Source organism: Rhinolophus sinicus, chromosome X, assembly GCF_036562045.2.
Source record: "Rhinolophus sinicus isolate RSC01 chromosome X, ASM3656204v1, whole genome shotgun sequence".
Taxonomy (NCBI): domain Eukaryota; kingdom Metazoa; phylum Chordata; class Mammalia; order Chiroptera; family Rhinolophidae; genus Rhinolophus; species Rhinolophus sinicus.
In genome coordinates this window covers 116,109,498-116,129,158 of record NC_133768.1, presented here as the reverse complement: position 1 = coordinate 116,129,158, position 19,661 = coordinate 116,109,498, and the positions used below count along the sequence as shown (strand labels likewise).

Below are 19,661 nucleotides of genomic sequence, written 5' to 3'. Positions count from 1 at the left end.
AGTTTAGGGCACATAACGGGTACTCAATCAACATCTAATTAACTGAGTTGACCAGATGACAAGGAGGAAAATATTATCATCCTTACTTGGCATTCATCAAGAATTTGGGACTAACCAGTATGAGGAATAAAAGCTTGCGTATGGTGACATTTCCCCAGAACACAAGAGGACAGCAGCTCTTAGAACTGAGCTGACAAAGGGAGAGAGCAGGAATAATGGCAGAAAGCATGCACAGAAACAAACTGGACTACACGGCAGGAAAATGCACTAGAATGTTCCGTCAATGACACCAAAGAGTCACCTGAGTGGCAAAGGGGCTGCAAAGTCCCCATTGTCTGCTGATATCTTCGACTTTCATCTTCTGCTACCTCATTGATGTCTGAATAGTCCACAGCATCTTCTGTACTCCGGATCCATCCTACAAATAAAAGGGGAGGGGAACAGATCTCAATGAAGAACAAGCAATTCCCATTGAGAAGTACACGTACAGTAAGTGGCTAGCCTCCTCCCCCACCCTGCTCCCCATGACCCAGACTTCACCTTCATCATTTACCAGAGCACCATCAGTCCCAGTCAGTTCTTCATTTGCCGTCAGTTCAGTGATCAGGCTGCCCAGACCCAAAGCCCCCAAGCCTGCCAAATGTTTCTTACACTCCTGGAAAAAGGGACAGCACCACAGTTGCAGATAACAACTAAACCTAAGCTTCCCACACCCCAAGGCTTACTTCCCTGGTCCACAAAGCTGGACATATAAAAAATGACTCCGCAGCATGCTAAAAGGAGCATCACATTCAAGACTGTCAATCTTCCACTGCCAGTTGATCAGATCTTTATTGACATATCATGGCCAGTTTTATCACCATACTTTAAAAGCAATGTAAGAAGATTATTCAAAGAACCATCAGCAAGAGTAAATGAATGGAACAGTAGTTCTCTGAATAAAGGCTTTGGCAACAGGTCACCGTTGGATTAAAAAAGGCGAGAACTTCTTTGCTCCCTTGTGTGTGTGTTGTGTGTTGCCAGGGAGGAGGGATATTGGCCAATATTTTCTGCAGAAAATGAGCTTTAATGAAAGCAGGTGGGTTTCAGTCAGGTACGGGGCACGATTTCATGAATGTCAGTGAACCCTGGGAAAACTGCCTAAGAAGTGCACTGGGACCAGAAGGGTCTGCTCCAGATGGTTGGATCATTCACTGTTCTAAGAACTGGGGCCTGAACCACATGATTTTGTTGCAGGTTCTGTCCAGTCCTCCTGCTCTAGAGCCATCTCCGGGCAGCGATGTCAGAAATGCAGTTTCAAGAATCCCCAAGGTTCTCATAGCAACGGTTTGAAAGCAACCTCACTCGGGTTAAGTTGCTGCTTTTCCTAAAGCCACCCACACCAGCGCCCCTGACCTACGGGGGCTCGCCTCCTCTCTGTTCCCCTCCTTCGTCCAGAACTGAGCCGTGAGGTCTCCGAGGATGGCATCCGTTTGTCGGTCCCTCTTAGACTCACGGAGCCCTCTCACAAAGGGCGGCCGACATCGCCCTCTACTCTCGGTTCCCAAGTACCCTCTCCTCTCCTCACTCCACCTGCTCCTAGTCACACCACCCTCAGCCCTATCCCCATGCCCACCCCCTCACATCATCCAAGACGCTTTCCCCCTCCAGCTGTCCAGCTCCATTGATGTTGCCGAAAAGAAAACCGGTTAAAGAAAATGGGCCGCCTCCAGCGGAATCTTCATCGCTGTCCGTGTCTGACATGATGGCGGCGGCGGTACTGACAGCGGATGCGGGTAGCATAAAATCCTGGCCGGGTCCCATGGGCCGGAAATAAAAACATCAGTCGCCCAGAAGTGACTCACAGCGCTCCTTGACCTTACCAGGCTCTACCGGAAACGGAATAAGGAAAACAACCGGAAGGACCGCCCGTCCTGCGAGAAAGTAGAATTGGTGTTACTACTTTACTAACGGAATTTGATTCGACCATACGCGACAAGGAGGCTGGAAGTCTGGAAAGCGATTGGTCAAAAAAATGTTCGGTCCGCCCCCTTCTGCTTATCTGCACACGAGCTATCCCATTGCACCGGATCTTCCACCAATCAGGAGGCGGGACCTGGATCACGTGGCCCACGAGCGCGTAAGTGCGGGTCACTACGCTACAATACGCGGACGGCTGCGAACCCGTCCTTCTCGTCCGTGCTGTCCGTCGATTCGTCGGTGCGTCCCAAAGAGAAACCAGCCGTTAATTGCCCTGTGCCAGAGGTACCTTTGTAACTTGTTTAGAATTGACATTTCCCCCAAACAAATAGATTGTCCCCTCCGTTTTATTTCGGGAAATGTGAAAGTAAAACATAAGTAACATGAATAGCCGATCCTTCACCTAGGTTCACGATTGTAAACATTTTGCCAGGGTTTTTTCCTGAATAATTTGAAAGTGTTACAGATACCGTGATTCTTCACCCTTAAAAATAAGACAATTTTCTCCATAACCGCAATATCATTATCACGTATTTAAAAATTAACAACCCAATTATCACATACACCGTCCCTGTTTAGATTTCCCCAATTATCCTAATTGGACATTTTACATTTCAATCCGGGACCCACTCAAGTTTCTTGCGTTGCATTTGGTTATCTCCCTTTAGTCTCTTAATCCAGAATCCATTGGCCTTTTTCTTTGTATTGCGTGGCACTGCGTTTTCAGAAGAATCCAGGCAAGTGGTCTTTAAATATTCTATAGTCTGAATTCATAGGATTGTTTCTTCAAATTGATTCAGGTTAGATATTTTACTGGCCGCCAGAAGGCACAATGTCAGGTTCTCATAATATTGGTGATGCTAAATTTGATCACTTCAAAAAGTGACGACCACATCTGTCCATCGCAAAGGCACGTTTTTCCTTTTGTAATCAGTAAATGATCTGTGGGATGATGCTTAGAGATCCTGTGAATGAATATTGTTTCCCATCGCCTTTACCCACAATGGGTTTAACATCCGTAGATGATCTTCGCCTGAATCAGTTGTACTGGGGGAGTGCAAAAGGGTGATTTTTCTAATTCTTAAATTCTTTATACATTTATTAACTGGACTTATTCAGTAAAGAAGAACTCCCCCTTTTCTTTCCTCCCTTCTTGCATTGTTAATGTGTTATAATCTAGCATCATCATCATCCTTTTTGATGCTCAAACGGTCCCAGATTTTTCCAGTGGGAACCACTTCACTTTGGCTCCTGTGTCCTCTGGACAGGATCCATTAGTCTGTGAGCACTTCCTTGCTTTTTGGCGAAAGATGTCCCAGGCTTACTGCGTACATCCACTGTCCAGGACCTCACTGATATAAGCCGTTTTTCCAGGATCCCTGGTTCCTTTTAGTGGGATGGTGTTTAGAAACTAGGGCATTATTGTTTATATGCCCTTTCAGTGGAGAGCGGTAATAAAAATAAATACCTGTAATGAGTTTATACAGATATCTTCAATTCAGATCCAATTCCGCAGGGTTCTCCCTCACTTCCCCCCGTTTCATATTTGTATCTTGCTTCTCTTACAATGAGAACCCTGGTTCCCAACAGCAATAATATATTTTACCCTTTCCAAAGTTACAAGACCGATGCCTCTACTAATGATAAACCAAAGTAAAGCTCAGAAGTTCTTTGCAGTTTTTCGTCCTTAGAATATATCCTACTGGGGACATACTAAAAATTACTTGAATCATTATTTTCCCCCTCCGTGGAGGTGTTTGTGTTAGTATTCAGCTTTAGGATTTGTTTTTATTGTCCTATTTTATATGATTTTATTTTTAAAATATGCAAACCTTTACACGATGAAAACTATATAAAAAGCTATTCCCAGAGAAGTCTTGCTCCCATGCCTGTACCCTCTACCCCATTCCCACCCACTCCCTGTAAGTAACCATTTGCATTAATTTCTGGTTTATCCTTCCTGTGTTTATTATTTTTTATTGAAGCATAATTGACATATATAACATTAGTTTCAGGTGTACAACATGATTCACTATCTGTACTTCCTGTATTTAGTTTTGCAAAATTAAGCAAAGGAGTCTATATAGTCTTATTTTCCCTTTTTCATTACACAAAAGGTAACATACTATATATACTCTTTTCATTTCACTTTGCTTGTTTTCACTTACTAGTATAGCCTGGAAATCACACTGTATTGCTTCACAGGGCTCTCCCTCATTCTTTTTAATGGCTGCTTAGTACTTCATTACATGGATGTTTAACGGACCATTTTAACAGCTGTATTTCTAGGCCAGATGATAAGAGACTGCCAAAACCTGCATAGTAGCTGAAATGCTGCACTCTGGTAATGAAAGTTAGAATACTATTGCTGTACTAATACTTAAGGCAAAAACGTAAGCTAGAGTATGTGTTTTAATGTGCCTTACCCTGCCTCTTGGGTGCTTGTGCTTGAGGAAAAGCAGATGCAATGAGAGGTAGATGGAGGCTTGTAGAATGTGGAAAGGGACTTAAGATACTACAAATATTAAAGATGCCATTCTTGACTCAAAGTGCATAGATTTCCCATATGACCCAGCAACTCCACTCCTAGGTGTCCACCCAAGAGAATTGAAATGGTCCATACAAAACCTTGTACACAAAGGTTCACAGCAGCACCATTCCTAAGAGCTAGAAAGTAGAAACAAGCCATGCCCCTCATCTCTGAGTAGATAAAGTTTGGTCTATCCATACAGTGGAGTAGTATTCAGCAACAAAAGGAATTAAAGTACCCATGTATGCTTTAAAATGGATAAAGCTTGACAACACATTATGCTAAATGAAGGAAGCACATTTCAAAAGGCCACCTATCGTTTGATTCCCTTTATATGTAAAGTTCAGGAAAGACATAGTAGATAAATGGTTGCCTAGGGCTGGGGACAGGAATTAACTAACCCAAGACCCTCCTGGGGTGATGGTTACCTGACTCCATAAATTTAGTATTTTAGTACAAATCCTGAAATCGGTGGATTGTATGGTATGTAAATGATACCTCAATAAAGCTATTTACACACGCAAACACACATTGTGGTTTTGCTCTTCCTTGCTAGTGCACTTACTAGTGCAGCTCGGCATACTTACCAGCCATGGTTTAATTCATTTTTATAGCAAACAGGAAGGGAATTTTCCTGAGATAACTGGGGAGGCAGAAGACAGTAAATGTCTCATTTTTACAACCCCAGCCCCTATACAGTAACGCCTGTGACACAGTAGGAGCTTGGTAATTTTTTGTTGAATGCAGTGTAATATATGAGGAAAATCCCCGACAGGGAACTAAGTAGTCTGTCATTAGTGAAAACCAGGAAATGAAGCTAAATCCTGGAAATGAATAGGTGGGGGGGTGTTGGTGGCTAGAGGATCCCTGTTAGCAGGGCAGATGGTTCCCTACGCTGATTGATTAGAAAAATATGTAGTTACAGGTAGGTGCAGTGTTCAGTATGACAATTACAGTAATTCTAGCCTTTGCAAGTTGAGAAGCACTTAGAAACCACTCAAAGCAAAGGGCGGGGAGAGAGGAATTGCTTTGATTTTTAGAAAGCAGCAGACCCAATAAAGTCAGAAAAGTTTATTACCATTCGTCATGAATAATTTAAAAGGGACACTAGCATGTTAGTCTTCATACAAATTCCTTTCAAGTGTAAACATCAAGATGTCAGTGTATGCTTGGGACCATCAAATCAGTGCAGTACAAAACCTCTCAGACTTGTGTATCACACCTCCATTTCCTAAAAGACACGAGTTTGCCCACACCAAACCTAGGCTTACATTTGGGGATTGGCCAGGCAAAGGGGAGCAGGAGGCACTATTCGAAGCCAACTTAAAAAGTTTTTAGTAGCTAAACAGAGTTCCCAGAGACACGGGGGACAGCCATGTTTGTAGCCCCATTGAACCATGAAGTCCTGTGAGCACCCCAGCAGCATCCACAGACTATTCTGAGACTGGAAGACACTGGATGCCTGTGGGGAAACGCAGGGACTCTCCACAAGGACAGCCGACTCCTAGTCACCACACCACGACAGCAGCAGCCCCACTTTCCAGAGTGCTCCTGGGCCTGAGCTGAGGAGGGCCACCCTCACTCCCTCTCCCAGCTAACACTGCTCCTACAGAATCCCTGCCACCCACCACAGGAGGCCCTGGGTCACACAGGAAAATAGATACAGTACATTGCAAGTGAGGCAGAAGGCACATGCCAGGCAGTGCTGTCCATCCTGGGTCCTCCACGGCTTTAGACACGCAACTGGTGTAGAAACAACAACAAAGGACTCTATGAAGTGGGGGAGTGTGGTGATGAAGGCAAAACAAAACACTTGAGTCCCTTGTGAGGGAAAAGGAAACGGGAAGCAAAGCAGGAAGAGTGGAGAGTTGACATAACCTTTTTCTCTTCTGTCACTACTTGATTTCTGCTTGACCTCCAGGTTCCAGATTCTCCAAGAGTAGGGCTGCCAGACTTAGCAAATAAAAAACACAGGCTGCCCCACTAAATTTGAATTTCAGATAAATAGCAAATAATATTTACTTTTGCCAATGATTTGTAAGTATGTCCCCCAAATTACATATTCCATACTGTCTATCCCATTGTGTGCTCCCCACCAAGTCTAGTCTCCTCTGTCATGTATATTTCTGGTTTATGTGACAGCCCTATCTGGGAGGTTCAGTTAGTCTGAGGGAGGCCACTCTGATCACATCTTGTCAAAGAGCCACAGCAAGATTGTCACAGAGCAAAATACACACTTCACAAATCACGGGGTAAGTATGTGATCCTTCAGCTCCGTTGCCCACACTCAGAAATCCAGTGCTAGTTTGGCAGGACGAGTGTATGTGCGCGGTGGAGTTGTCACCCGCTATCTGCCCGGTGGCCAAGTAAGTTTTTCTTCCATATCAAATAAAGGTCAGAAATATGAGGGTGGCAGAGAAGCAGGCCCACTGGGATATGAAACCTGACTCCCACGGGCCCAGGCAGGCTGAGCAGCTCCAGCAAACTCCCCACCGGGGTCTAGAGACCCAACAGACTCCCACTTGCTTGGAGCAGCTCAAAGACCTCAAAGGCACACGGGGCTGAACACGTGCACACACAGGATGGAAGAACAGGGAGAGAGCAAGGTAGCCATTAGAGTGACTCAGGAATGACGGCAGAAGAGACGTCTCAAGGAATCACAGAACTCCCTGACTGACTGGCAGGACATTTTGCTTGGTTTTATTTAGGGGGTTAACCCTCAGTGGTATTTCCCTAAAATGGGAGATGACGGGGCAAAAAGGGCCACAGACGAGCCTCAGAGACATAGCGGATCTGACCATCACATCCCACATCCACCTCCTTTGATGGAAGAGGAATAGTAACAAGTCCATGGCGGGCAAACATTCCTTTCAAAGGCACAAAGAGGGAAACATCAGAAAGAATAGGGCCACACTGCGCTCTTCTCCATAGCCGCCTCCACGGGAATTATAGTCCCTGTTCACCAGCATCTCTGACACTGTTCCCAAAGGCGTTAATAGGTGTTGCATAGGACCCCAAAAATTCAGTGAAATAAGTTTGGGAAATGTTGCGTACTTACTAAAAGTTACAAATTCCTGCAGTGGAGGAACCTGTTCGGTTCTATTTAAATGGCTGCTTCCTGACTTATTTGACCACAGAGCCCTTTTAAGGAACACCTGTTACCATCTCAGAACTTTGGGAAATGCTGCTTAGGCAATTTAACAGAAGTGCCTCAAGAATGAGACAAGAACATGTGAACATTGGTAACAGCCAGGAATCACACCTAAGCTGGTTTTTGCACATCAGTATATCAGAAAGTTGAAGGCAATGATTTGCAAAGTGAAGAGCCCTGTCCTTCTGCGAGGCACTTGCTCAGTGATAACTTCAGCCAGGGCAGCTGAGAGTCGGTTTTAAAGCAGACAAATGCCTACAAAGAATAGTACGAGGCTGCTGTGCTTAGTTGTTGCCCAGTCAGGACAGGAAAGAACAGCGCTCGTGGTGTCTCCTCTAAGCGCTCTGACCACACACACACCCACACTCACACACTCGAACTTCCTCCAAAAGGTTTAGACCAAACTTCAAAGCAGCCATGTACACACTAGCCTGTCTTTGTTCCTCCAAAAGCCAAGTACCCTGGAGCCTAGGGTTTCCAGGAGAAGACACAAATGGCTCATGCTGGCATTGCCGAATGCTGCCAAAGGAATCCCCCCTTATTCTCAGGTTCAGTCCCCAAGTAGCACCCTGAAAGCTACAAAAGGACACACTTCTTGGTGTTCTTCTTTGTGGCAGGGTAAAGGACAGCCCGGACAGCTTCCAAAAATACCTCGTGTACCCCATCCTGCATCAGGGCAGAACATTCTAGATACTTCACAGCCCCCACTTGCTTAGCCAAGGAAGTGCCTTGCTGAGGAGTTGTAGGCACTAGGCTCTGTTCCTTCAGCTTCTTCACTGTCTCCAGGTCACTCCGCAAATCCCTCTTGGTGCCTACCAGTAGGACAGGTACATTGGGGCAATGATGGGAGACCTCTGGGTGCCACTTATGCCTCACGTTGGCATAAGAGGATGGGTTGCCAATGGAAAAACAAATGACAAAGATATTGGTCAGCGGATAGGAGAGTGTTCGCAGTCGGTCATACTCCTCTTGGCCAGCTGTGTCCCACAGGTTCAGGCTGACGAGCTGACCATCCACAGATGTCTGGGCGCTATAGTTGTCAAAGACAGTGGGGATATACTCTTCAGGAAAGGCATTAGTTGTGTAACTGATGAGGAGACAGGTCTTACCTACAGCCCCATCTCCTACGACCACACATTTGATTGTCTGCATTCTTCCCTCGGAGTCCTGTGCACAAGAGAGAAATAACGAATGTTCACAGAGGCTCGGTTCATGTAGGCAGCCTACGCTTTATAAACATTTCTCTTGAAGGAGAAAGAGGAGGTGAGACACCCCCCCACACACTGCCCGGCCCCTTAACACCACAGAAGAGTCAGCTGGGAAGGGCGGTACAGGGTGAGTTCTTACCGTGGACTGCTAGAGGACAGGCTTCAGTAGGTCCCAAAAGCCACCTCTGAAGTTGTATACAATCGTATATGTATGTGCATAAGTGAATTTTTCTGGAAAGAAGATCCAAAGCTATTATCAGATTCTCAAAAAGGGCTGTGAGCCCAAAAAGATTAAACACCATATGTAGACAGGTATTTATGTTCTATTGTTGTCGAGGTCTGGAGATGGGCATCAAAGGTGTTCAAATATAGCAGGTGCTCAATAAATGGTCATTAATTTTAAAAATTGGTATAGAAAGGTTCCCAAAGCAGAAACAAAAGAAAGGGGCTCTCATTTTGGGTCTGTGGCTATAGACTCAGCACAGGAACTCTGCTCCTGAAAAACAGCAATACCGTAATATTGGAGAGAAAGGCAGGCCAGTTGGACTGAGCCCGAGAGAGAGCTGGTTAAGAGTCTAGGCTCCGAAGTCAGACCGCCTGGAATCAAAACCAGTCCCCTCTATTCCTAAGCTTTGTGAATTTGGGCAGATTTTTAACCTGAGGCTTAAGTGAAGGATCGCATGTTCAGTAGTTAGTAGTGCCTGCCACACAGGAAGTGCTTAAGTGTCAGAAGCTACTGTGACTTCATAACTTCTATTCTGCTGGGGAAGGCAAAAGTTCATGATGTGACAACGTTAGACCAGGGGTCTCATCCCTTCCCACAATATCTGAGTAAAACTACGGATCAAAGAGCACCACACTCCCATCCATTTCTTCATGAATCAAGTGTTTGGGAGTGAGAGGCGCAGCACAGATGATCCCCCACCCAGCATGTTTACTGTGAGCTCCCATGTTTCTGCCCCTATGAATGCCCTGGCAGTGCCCCATCGCACTCCCAATTTCTTTAGCTTCTTAACTACTGCTCTCATTTCAGAGCCGATCCTTACAGCATCAACTTCTTCAGGTGTCAGAACGAGGAGGAAAGGGGCTAAATTGTCATGTGGATTTGATTACAGAAAAAGAATTCAGACTGAATTAAGTTTCTCACCTCGGGAATTTGGGGGAATAGTCTCATCCTCCATCCTGTTGTCTTATTAGCGTAGGTCTACATTAAGCCCGTATCATATCATATAGACAAAAACAATACAACTCATTTTGGGTCAGGGTAAAGAAAAGGTGGCCGTCCAAGCATGCTTCACACAGGCCCACTAGGGGTAACTCTCCACCCACACAACCAGTTCTGACCTACGAGGCATTCCCCCAGCAGCCTTCGTGAGCACAGGCCCCACAGCCAAAGTCCAGAGCTTAATTCAGGACAAGCAGGCAACCATCCCAGCGTATTCACTGACCATCAGCTTTGCTTTTTTCCCATCCGGGAACAGGCATAAGGATCAAATGCACAAGGTCAGTGGAAACAGGGCAAAGTCACAACCACATTCCTGAGAATAGCCTTCCTTCCTTGACTTTCTCAGTCGGGATTAGTTTCTTTGTCTGAATTCCTACAGCATCACTGTACAGCTCACCTTCCCAGCCTCCTCTAGGTATCATCCAGTGTGCAGCATCTCTGCTCAAAGTGACTGCTTTCAGACACACCAACAGTACATGTGAGGGCTGCTGAACCAGAGCGAAACTCGTAGGCACAAAGACCACTTTGCACCCCAAACTCAGCCCCTCGTGTCCATATCTAGGAGAAGGCATCGACACTCATTTCTGTTAATACTTGTTTCTATCTGTCTACCAGCACTCCTGGTATATATGGTCTGCAGACGGGTACTCAGGTCACACTGAGGACTGAGGGTCCAGATGACAGAGTGCAGCTGGCACATCTCAGGTCTGAAAACTCAAAACATCCTCACCCACAGTCAGCTCTACAAAAGGGAGGGGTCAGCAAAAGTCCCAGGTATTTGGGGGGGGGGGCTGCTTTGCACAACTGACTCATTCAGAGTCAGTTCATTATACTATCTTCTCTACTTGTGTGTATGTTTGAAATTCACCAGAGTTAAAAAGTTTTAAAATAATACTAAAAAATATGTCCAAAACAACTGAAAACAGGGTCTCAAAGAGATCTCTGCACCCCCATGTTCACTGCAGCACTATTCATAATAGCCAAGAGGTGGAAGCAACCTAAATGTCCATCGATAGGTAAATGGATAAAGAAAATGTGAGATGTATAGATATAGATACAGATATCTCAGCCTTAAAAAGAAGGAAATGTTTTCGTATGCTACACCATGGATGAACCTTGAGGACATTATGCTAAGTGAAATAAGCCAGTCACAAAAAGTCAAATACTATGTGATTCCCTTTATTCAAGGTATCTAGACCAGTCAAACTCAGAAACAAAGTAGAATGGTGGTTGCCAGGGGCTGGAGGTGGGGAGAATGGGGAGCTCTCTAATGGGTATAGAGTTTCAGTTTTGCAATATTTTTGAAAAAAATTCTAGCTCTCCATTGCAAAGTGGATATAGTTAATACTGCTATACTGTATACTTAAAATGGTTAAAAATACTACAAATAAAAATCATACTTTTTTGAAGGGTTGGGAGCTCTGAGAGAAGGCTGGGGGTTAGAGGAGACAGGCAAATACTGTGTTCGCCACAGCTCCGAGATCTAGCAATCTCCCGCGTACGACTGTGCGCAGTGCACTGCTAGGAGGGACTCAAGATGGGCTTCAAAGAAACAAACAGAGCAAAAGAATGCTAGAAGCTTCCAACCTTGTGGTAAAGGCAGGACTTAGATGAAACGGCAAACTAATACACAGTAATGCATGGCTCAGAGGGGAAAAGTTGCTGTGGGGAAGCAAAGGGAAAGTAAAAATTGAGAGCCTTGTCACAGGCTGTGAAGCACTTCCACCCATCTTGTTACTTAAACCTCACAATAGCCGTCAGGTGGCATCAGAGCCTCTCAGAGATCTTTAGGCCTCTAGGATTGGAAATTGGGACAGACCTGGAGCCCATAGACCAGCTCCCTAGAAGGCTCCCTTCCGCGTCAGTCATTCACTGTTAACCTTGGAATTACAGTTTCTTGTAAATCTTCCAATCTCATCTGACAAAGCATCCTTCTTCACATGGCCAGTCTGCACAGCAGTCCCTTTTGGCCTAGGTTGGACATACAATATGAAAAATCCAATAACAGTCAAGACAAGAATGCACCTCAGAGTACTACTGTCTTCTAGCACATTCTCCAAGGCTTACCCTTTCCACAGCTCTCAGTCTAATCCACTTGAAATCTAACTTTCTGAAAGCAAAACAATTCAGCAGAAGTCCCCATTTTTATTTAGTGCTTTCTGCAACTGAGTTGTCCACCAATTCAGGGACATTTCCACATTGAAAATTGATTTCTTTGGTTCAGGTGCAAAGAAGACTTCGGCCCTCTGGGGCCAAAGGCAGCCGAGTGGACAGGGACAGCCCGGAGCTACGGGGGCTCCCCTGTGCCCAGCAACTTAAGCAGAGGCAACTCGAGAGGCCCATCAGTAGACAGCACGAGCCCGCTGGGCACATCCCTCATCCTCCTCCAGCCAAGGTGAGTGATTCTGGGACACAGAGGTGCCCCAATAGGAAGAGCTGGCTCCCCCTCCCATTGCACACGCCTCGGCCCTTCCCGGGGAAGAGGGCAGAGGTGGGTACCGCCGGGGCGGGGTGGGGGTGGGGGTGGGGGTGTCTCAATAGATTACCGGGCAAAGCGATCGTGCTCCACCGCCGCCGTTCAGCCACCGCTGGCACAGCCTCCCGGCGTCTCACTGGGCTGGGCAGGGTTGGCGGGCTGAGTGCCACATCCGGCAGCCACCAAGTCCCACCCCGTGGTCGACGCAGTCTCCGCTCGGCGCCCAAGACCTCCTGGGAAGTGGAGTTCTGGGGCCCCGCCTCGCCAGCGGCATGTCACAGGCTCCTAAAGGACACCTCCTACCTCCGTTAACAGGATTGCTTAGGGCCTGACGCCAGTACTGGTTCTGTGGGCGGGGAATCCCAAGCCTCACCTTTGCACTGCAGGTTAGGCACCCCTCCTCCCAGCCCCCATAAAGTGTTAGGAAAAATGGAGGCGATCAAAGAAAATGAGGTAAGGAGCAAATTGGGGTTGCTCTCTTTCACCAAATACTAGTTTGCATTTTCTCGAGTTTTATGTAAATTGAATCATTCAGTATGTACTTTCTAAAACAGCCTTATTGACATAAATTCACATACCATAGAATTTCACCCATTTAATCCGTACAATTCATGGGTTTGGGTATATTAACTATTTTTTGTGGTAAATGTATATATAACAAAATTTGCCATTTTAACTGTTTTTACGTGTACAATTCAGTGGCATTAAGGACATCCACAGTGCTGTGCAACCATCAGCACTGTCTATTTCTAAAACCTTGTCGTCACCCCAAACAGAAATTCTGTACCCATTAAGCAGTAACCCCTCATTGCCTCCTTCCCACAGCCCCTTGAAACGAATCTTTAATCTGCTTTCTGCTTCCATGAATTTGACTTTTCTAGCTACCATTTAATTGAGCGTTGGACATTTGGTTTGTTTCCAACTTTTGACTAGCGTGAATAACGCAGTAACCATTTGGTTACAAGAATCTGGTTTTATTGATTTTCTCTGTTGTTTTTGTTTTCTAGTTTACTAATTTCCACTTTGATCTGCATTATATTTCTTTATACTGTAAGTTTTATTTGCTCTACTTTTTACTGAAGTGAAAGCTGAAGTCATTGTTTTGAGACCTTTCTTCTGTTCTAATATAGGTGTTTAGTGCTTTAAAATTGCCCCCTAAGTACTGCTTTAGCAGAATGCCATACATTATATGTTGTGCTTTTATTTTCACTCAGTTCAAAATATTTTCTAATTACCCTTTTGATTTCTTCTTTGACCCATGGGTTATCTAGAAGTGGATTATTCAGTTTTCCAGTATTTGAGGATTTTCCAGAGATCTTACTGTTACTGATACGTAATTTCATTCCATTGTTTTCAGAGGATATATGTTGTATGGCTTGAATCCTTTGAATTCATTGAGACTTGTTTGTGGCCTAGAATGTGGTCTGTCCTGGTAAATACCTCATGTGTACTTGAAAAGAACGTGTATTTTGCTGTTACTGGGTGGAATGTTCTATAAATGTAAGCCAGGCCAATTTGGTTGATAGCGCTGTTCACATCTACTATAGCTTGGCTGATTGGAACCCTAGTTCTTCTAGCAGTTACTCAGAGAAGGGTACCGAAATTGACTAGAATTGTGGATTTGTCTATTTCTCCTTGCAGTTTATCAGTTTTTCATTCATGTATTTTGAAGCTCTTATATTACGTAGGTGCACAAATGTTTCCAATGACCACTTCACAGAGAGTGTAAGAACCTTATGTTAATATATTTCCATTTCTCTCTTCCTGGACTCTGTGCTATTGTTACACATTTCACTTTTACCCCACACTATCTTCTTACCATTTATGTTTAAACAGTTCATTTTTAACTAGACCTTATTTTTAAAAGCACTTTTAGGTTCCCAGCAAAATTGAGCGGAAAGTACAGAGACTTCCTGTAAACTCCCTGCCCCCACACAGGCACAGCCTCCCCTCTATCTCAATGTCCCACCACCAGAGTGGCACATGTTACAAGTGATGAACCTACAGCAATGCATCATTATTGTCCAAAGCCTACAGTTTACATGAGGCTCACTCTTGGTGTTGTACCTTCTGTGGGTTTGCACAAATGCATCATGACAGGTATCCATCATTAGAGTATCATACAGAGTAGTTTCACTGCCCTAAAACTCCTCTGTGCTCTACCCATTCTTCCCCCCTCCCCTCTGACCCCTGGCAACCACTGATCTTTTTACTGTCTCCACAGTTTTGCCTTTTCCAGAACGTCCCATAGTTGGCACCATACAGTGTGTGGCCTTTTCAGGTGGCTTCTTTCACTTAGTCATATGCATTTGAGGTTCCTCCATGTCTTTTCATGGCTTGACAGTGCGTTTCTTTTTAGTGCTAATATTCCATGGTCTGCATGGACTACAGTTTATTTATCCATCACCTGCTGAAGGACATCTTGCTTGTTTACAAGTTTGGGCAATTATGAATAAAGTGCCATAAACATCCAAGTACAGGCTTTTGTGTAGACATGAGTTTTTAGCTCATTTGGATAAATACCCTGGCGCATGACTGTTGAACCATAAGGCCAATTATCTTTTTCAAACAGGTTTTCTTGAGATATCATTTACATACCATAAATTCACTCATTTTAACTATACAGTGAAATGACATTTAGTAAATTTACAATGTTGTGCTACTATTACCACAATCCAATTTTAGAACAATTTGCATCACCTCCAAAAGATCCCTCATGCCCAGCTGCAGTCACTCCCTGTTCCTAACCCCCAGGCGACCACTTATTACTTACTGTCTGTATAAAGCTGTCTTTCCTGACCATTTCACATAAATGGTATCCCACAATGTATCTGGCTTCTTTCACTTAGCATAATGTTTTTGAGTTTCGTCCACATCCACGTTGTAGCATGGACCAGTATTTCATCCCTTTTTATTACAGAATTGTATTTTTTCTCTTTAGACCAATTTATAGAGGTATAATTTATGACATGAAAAAAACTCACCTTAAGTTTAGTTTGATGACTTTTGACAAATGTATGCACTTATGTAACTACTGCCACAATCAAGACATAACATTTCCATCACCCTAAATAGTTCCCTTGTACCCCTTTGCAGTCAATCCCCACCACCCCTAGCTCCAGAGGGTCACTGTTCTGCTTTGTGTTGCTAAAGATTAATTATGTCTTTTTAGAATTTCATACAAATAGAATCACACATCATATACTCTTTTGTGTGCATTCCTTTTGCTCAATATAACGTTTCTGAGATTTATTCATGTTATTGGGCATAACAGTAGTTCGTTCCTTTTTATTGCTTAGTAGTATTCAGTTGCAAGGATATATAGCAGTTTGTTTCCAGTCTGGGGCCATAATGGATACAGGTGCTATGAATATTTGTACATAAATCTTTTTGCAGACGTACATTTTCATGTCTCTTGTGGAATACCTGGGAGTGTGTAGGTGTCTTTGGGTGGGTGTATGTTTTAATTTTGTATATTTAACATAATAAGAAAATACCAAATAGTACACCAAAGTGGTTGTACCATTTTTCACTCTAATGCATGAGAGTCCCAGTGGCTCTACATCTTCACCACCATTTAGTATTGTCAATCTTTTTAATTTTAGTAACTCGAGTGAGTACATACTGGTATTTCAGGGTGGTTTTTATTTGCATTTCCCTGATGCTTAGTGATTTGAGCAGCTTTTCATTTACTTAATGGCTATTCGTACGCCTTTCTTTGAGAAGTACCTGTTCAAATCTTTAGCCCAGTTTTTTGTTTTATTTTGAGTTGTGACAGTTCTTTATAGGTTAGGGATACAAATCCTTTATTAGACTTTTGTATTGTGAATATTTTCTCCCACTCTGTGGCTTGCCTTTAATTTTCTTAAATTGCAAATTTAATTTTGGTGATGTCCAATCAAATTTTTCTTCTATGCTTAGTGCTTATTTCGGTCCTTTCCTATGTACGAGGTCATTGTCGATATTCCTATGTATTTTATAGCTTTTGTTAGTATTGTGAATGGAATTTCTTTTTATAACATTTTCTACTTAGTTATTGCTTATATTTAGGTAAGTTCCTAATTCTGGTATATTTTATATTTTCTTTTGTGTTTAGTAACTTGTAAGTTCATTCTCTTAGATTTTCCTATCAACTACGAATCAGACCGTTCCATATTTACCCTGCCAGTATTTCTCATTTCACTGTGTTGGTTAAGACTTCAAGCCTAATGCTAAATGGTAGCTAAGTTACTTATGAAGGTCTGTGATTAGGTTTCAGAGAATAACAGTGAGACTGGAGAGAAGCTCGAGACACTACAAAGGAAGAATCAGTAGAACTTGGTAACTAACTGAATAAGGAGGATGAAAGAGAATTACAGTTTAGAAATAACTAGGATGTTAAGTTTAAGAACAGGGAGAATGAAGTTGCCATTACCAGAGGATGAAACGAAGAGTTATTTTGGGGGAGGAGATAATAAGTTCAATCTTAAATATTTCCAGTTTGAGTTTATGATGGGGTTTTCATGAAGCAATGTCCTGTAGGCAGTTAGAAATAGAGAATTTGAATTTGGGTGAGAGGCCTGGGCTGGAGATGAAGATTTTAGAGTCATCAGCAAAGGCGATTGTTGAAACAATAATGTGTATTTGTTACCTGAAAGAAGGAAAGTTAGAGAAAAAGAGAAATGAGTTCAACATTGGCTGTCAAAGATGCAAGTAGGAGGAAGGAGAGGAGCCAAGAAAGAAATAGAAAAGGATTTAGAACAGAAGAACATCTAGAATAGCTTCAAAATTTAGAGGGAATAGCCAGCAACATCAAAAAGGAAAAAGAGCTTAAGGGAAACAAGGAGTGGGAGCAGCAGAGTTTTAGAAATTGTCAATAAAAAGATCCATAGGTTGGCAGCTGCAAAATAAATCTTTGTTGAAATACTAAGAGAAAACTAAACACAGACTAGCTATGTATTAGATGATATTAAGAAATTACACATTTGATTGGGTGTCCTAATGATATTGTGATTGTATTTTTTTAGTGTTTATCTTTTAAAGATAAGAGCCAAAATATTTAAAAGTGAAATGACATGATGCCTAGGATATGTTTTAAAATACTCCAGCAAAATCTTAATAAGCGAGAGGGCAAGATAAAACAATAGTAACACAGTGTTATTTATTATTGAACCGAGTGATGGGTACATGGGCGTTCATTATACTGTTCTCTCTCTTTTATATATGTTTGACATCTTACACAATAAAAAGTTTTAAAATGCTGTCTATAAGAAAATAAAAATGCTGTCTTTAACAATCTCACTTTAAATATAAGGACACAAAGAGGTTGAAAGTAAAAGGGTTGAAAAAGGTATTCCATGCAAATAGTAACCAAAGTAGAGCTGGGGTGATTATATTATTGTAAGACAAAATAGGCTTTAAATAAAAAAAGGTTACAAGAAACAAAAAGAGGACATTGCATATTAATAAAAGGTTTGATCCAGCAAAAACATATAATAACTTTAAACGTATATTCACCTAAAAACCGAGCCCTATAATATAGGAAGCAAAAGCTAACAGAATCGAGGGGCGAAATAGACAGTTCTACAGGAAGTTGGAGCCTTCAGTCGCTATGCACTATCAATGACTGCAGAAACAGAAAACCTGAACAAGACAGTAAACCAGGTGACAGTTTGTTTACTGTTTGCTCAGAAAAACGTTTTGCTTACTAGATCAGTAGTTTATTATAAAAGGATAAAACACAGGAATAGCCAGATGGAAAAGGCGCATGAAGGTATGGGGGCAAGTGTGGGGCTTCCATGCTTTCTCCAGATGTGCCACCCTCAGCACCTCCACGTGTTCACCAACCTGGAAGCTCGGGGCTTCTGAATAGCCTCAGGAAGGGGTGGTAGCTAGAGGAACTAATCTTGTGATTGAAGGTCTAGAATCTTCAGCCCCATCCCTTGACCTCTGGGGAAGAAAGAGGGGCTGGAGGTGGACTTAATCACCACTGGCCAGAGATTTAATCAATCCTGCCTATGTAATGAAGCCTCCATAAAAAATGATAATTAAAGGGGTTCGGAGAGCTTCCAGGTTAGTGAACACACAGAGGTGCTGAGGGTGGCACATCTGGAGAAAGCATGGAAGCCCTGCACTCCTGCCCCCATACCTTCATGCGTCTCTTCCATCTGGCTAGTCTTGAGTTTTATCCTTTTATAATAAACTAGTATGCAAACCATTTTCTGTGGTCTGTGAGCCATTCTAGCCAATTATCAAACCCAAGGAATGGGTTGTGGGAACCCCCAATATGTAGCTGATCAGTCAGAAGCACAAATAACAACCTGGACTTGCAATTGCTGTCTAAAGTGGGGACAGACTTGTGGGACTGAGCCCTTAACTTGTGGGATCTGATGTTATCTCCAAGTAGATAGTGTCAGAGTTGAGTTAAATTGTAGAACACCCAGTTGGTGTGGCCCAAGACCTAGAGAATTGCTTGGTGTGGGAAATACAGAAATGTTCTGTAGGTAGAGGAAACATGTATATATCCCTTTCATGCACAATCTACCAAAACCAACCCTTGAAGAAATAGAAAATCTGAGAAGACCTATAACTAGTAACAAGATTGAATCAGTAAAGACTTCCCAGTAAAGAAAAGCTCAGGACCAGATGGCCTCACTAGTGAATTCTACCAAAATTTAAAGAATTAACACCAATCCTTCTCAGACTCTTCCAAAAACTTAAAGAGGAAGAAATCCTAACTCATTCTAGGAAACCAGCATCACCCTAATACCAATACCAGACAAAGACAACACAAGAAAAGAAAACTACAGGCCAATATCCCTGATGAACATGGATGCAAAAATCCTCAACAACATACTAGCAAACTTATTTCAACAGCACATTAAAAGGATCATATACTCTGAGCAAGTGGGATTTATCTCTGGGATGCAAGGGTGGCTCAACATATGCAAATCAATCAGTGTGATACACCACATTAACATTATAAAGGATAAAACTCACACAATCATCTCAATAGGCACACAAAAAGCATTTGATATAATCTAAAACTCATCTATGATAAAAACACTAAAAACTAGGAATAGAAGGGCATTTTCTCAACATGATAAAGGTCATGTATGAAAAACCCACGGCTA

The 19,661-nt window shown here is 43.0% G+C and overlaps 3 protein-coding genes across 12 annotated transcripts in view; 1 reads left to right on the top strand and 2 right to left on the bottom strand.

The window, feature by feature from the left end:
• The window catches only part of TAF1 (TATA-box binding protein associated factor 1), a 78,864-nt gene extending 76,987 nt beyond the window's left edge, over window positions 1–1,877 (bottom strand). For all 6 annotated transcript variants that reach the window (XM_074324340.1, XM_074324341.1, XM_019747966.2 and 3 more), the window contains exons 1-3: window positions 1,624–1,877; window positions 541–655; window positions 302–418 (exon numbers count right to left, since the gene is read on the bottom strand). In XM_074324340.1, the coding sequence (XP_074180441.1) occupies window positions 302–418; window positions 541–655; window positions 1,624–1,803 (412 nt within the window). In that variant the 5' untranslated portion in view covers window positions 1,804–1,877. The remainder of the gene's footprint in view (window positions 1–301; window positions 419–540; window positions 656–1,623) is intronic.
• Window positions 1,878–2,109: 232 nt separating this feature from the next.
• ZMYM3 (zinc finger MYM-type containing 3) overlaps window positions 2,110–19,661 on the top strand; it is a 72,398-nt gene continuing 54,846 nt past the window's right edge. For 2 of the 3 annotated variants that reach the window (XM_019747931.2, XM_019747930.2), the window contains exons 1-2: window positions 2,110–2,244; window positions 12,298–12,468. The gene's annotated coding sequence lies outside the window, so the exon portion shown is untranslated. Of the gene's footprint in view, window positions 2,245–12,297; window positions 12,469–12,985; window positions 13,003–19,661 lie in introns of those variants that run through there. The other variant, XM_074324344.1, reaches the window with a different exon arrangement.
• On the bottom strand, window positions 5,546–12,736 carry LOC109455979 (rho-related GTP-binding protein RhoG). 3 transcript variants are annotated; one of them, XM_019747944.2, is made up of 3 exons: window positions 12,620–12,736; window positions 8,988–9,079; window positions 8,071–8,807 (listed from the first exon to the last, which is right to left on the bottom strand). In XM_019747944.2, exon 3 carries the CDS (start codon window positions 8,790–8,792, stop codon window positions 8,217–8,219), a length of 576 nt encoding a protein of 191 aa, XP_019603503.2. In that variant the 5' UTR covers window positions 8,793–8,807; window positions 8,988–9,079; window positions 12,620–12,736; the 3' UTR covers window positions 8,071–8,216. The 3 variants fall into 3 exon arrangements, with proteins under 3 accessions (XP_019603506.2, XP_019603503.2, XP_019603505.2); XM_019747946.2 differs by lacking the exon at window positions 12,620–12,736 and adding an exon at window positions 11,893–12,026; XM_019747947.2 differs by lacking the exon at window positions 8,988–9,079 and having other exon boundaries at window positions 5,546–8,807; window positions 12,620–12,726.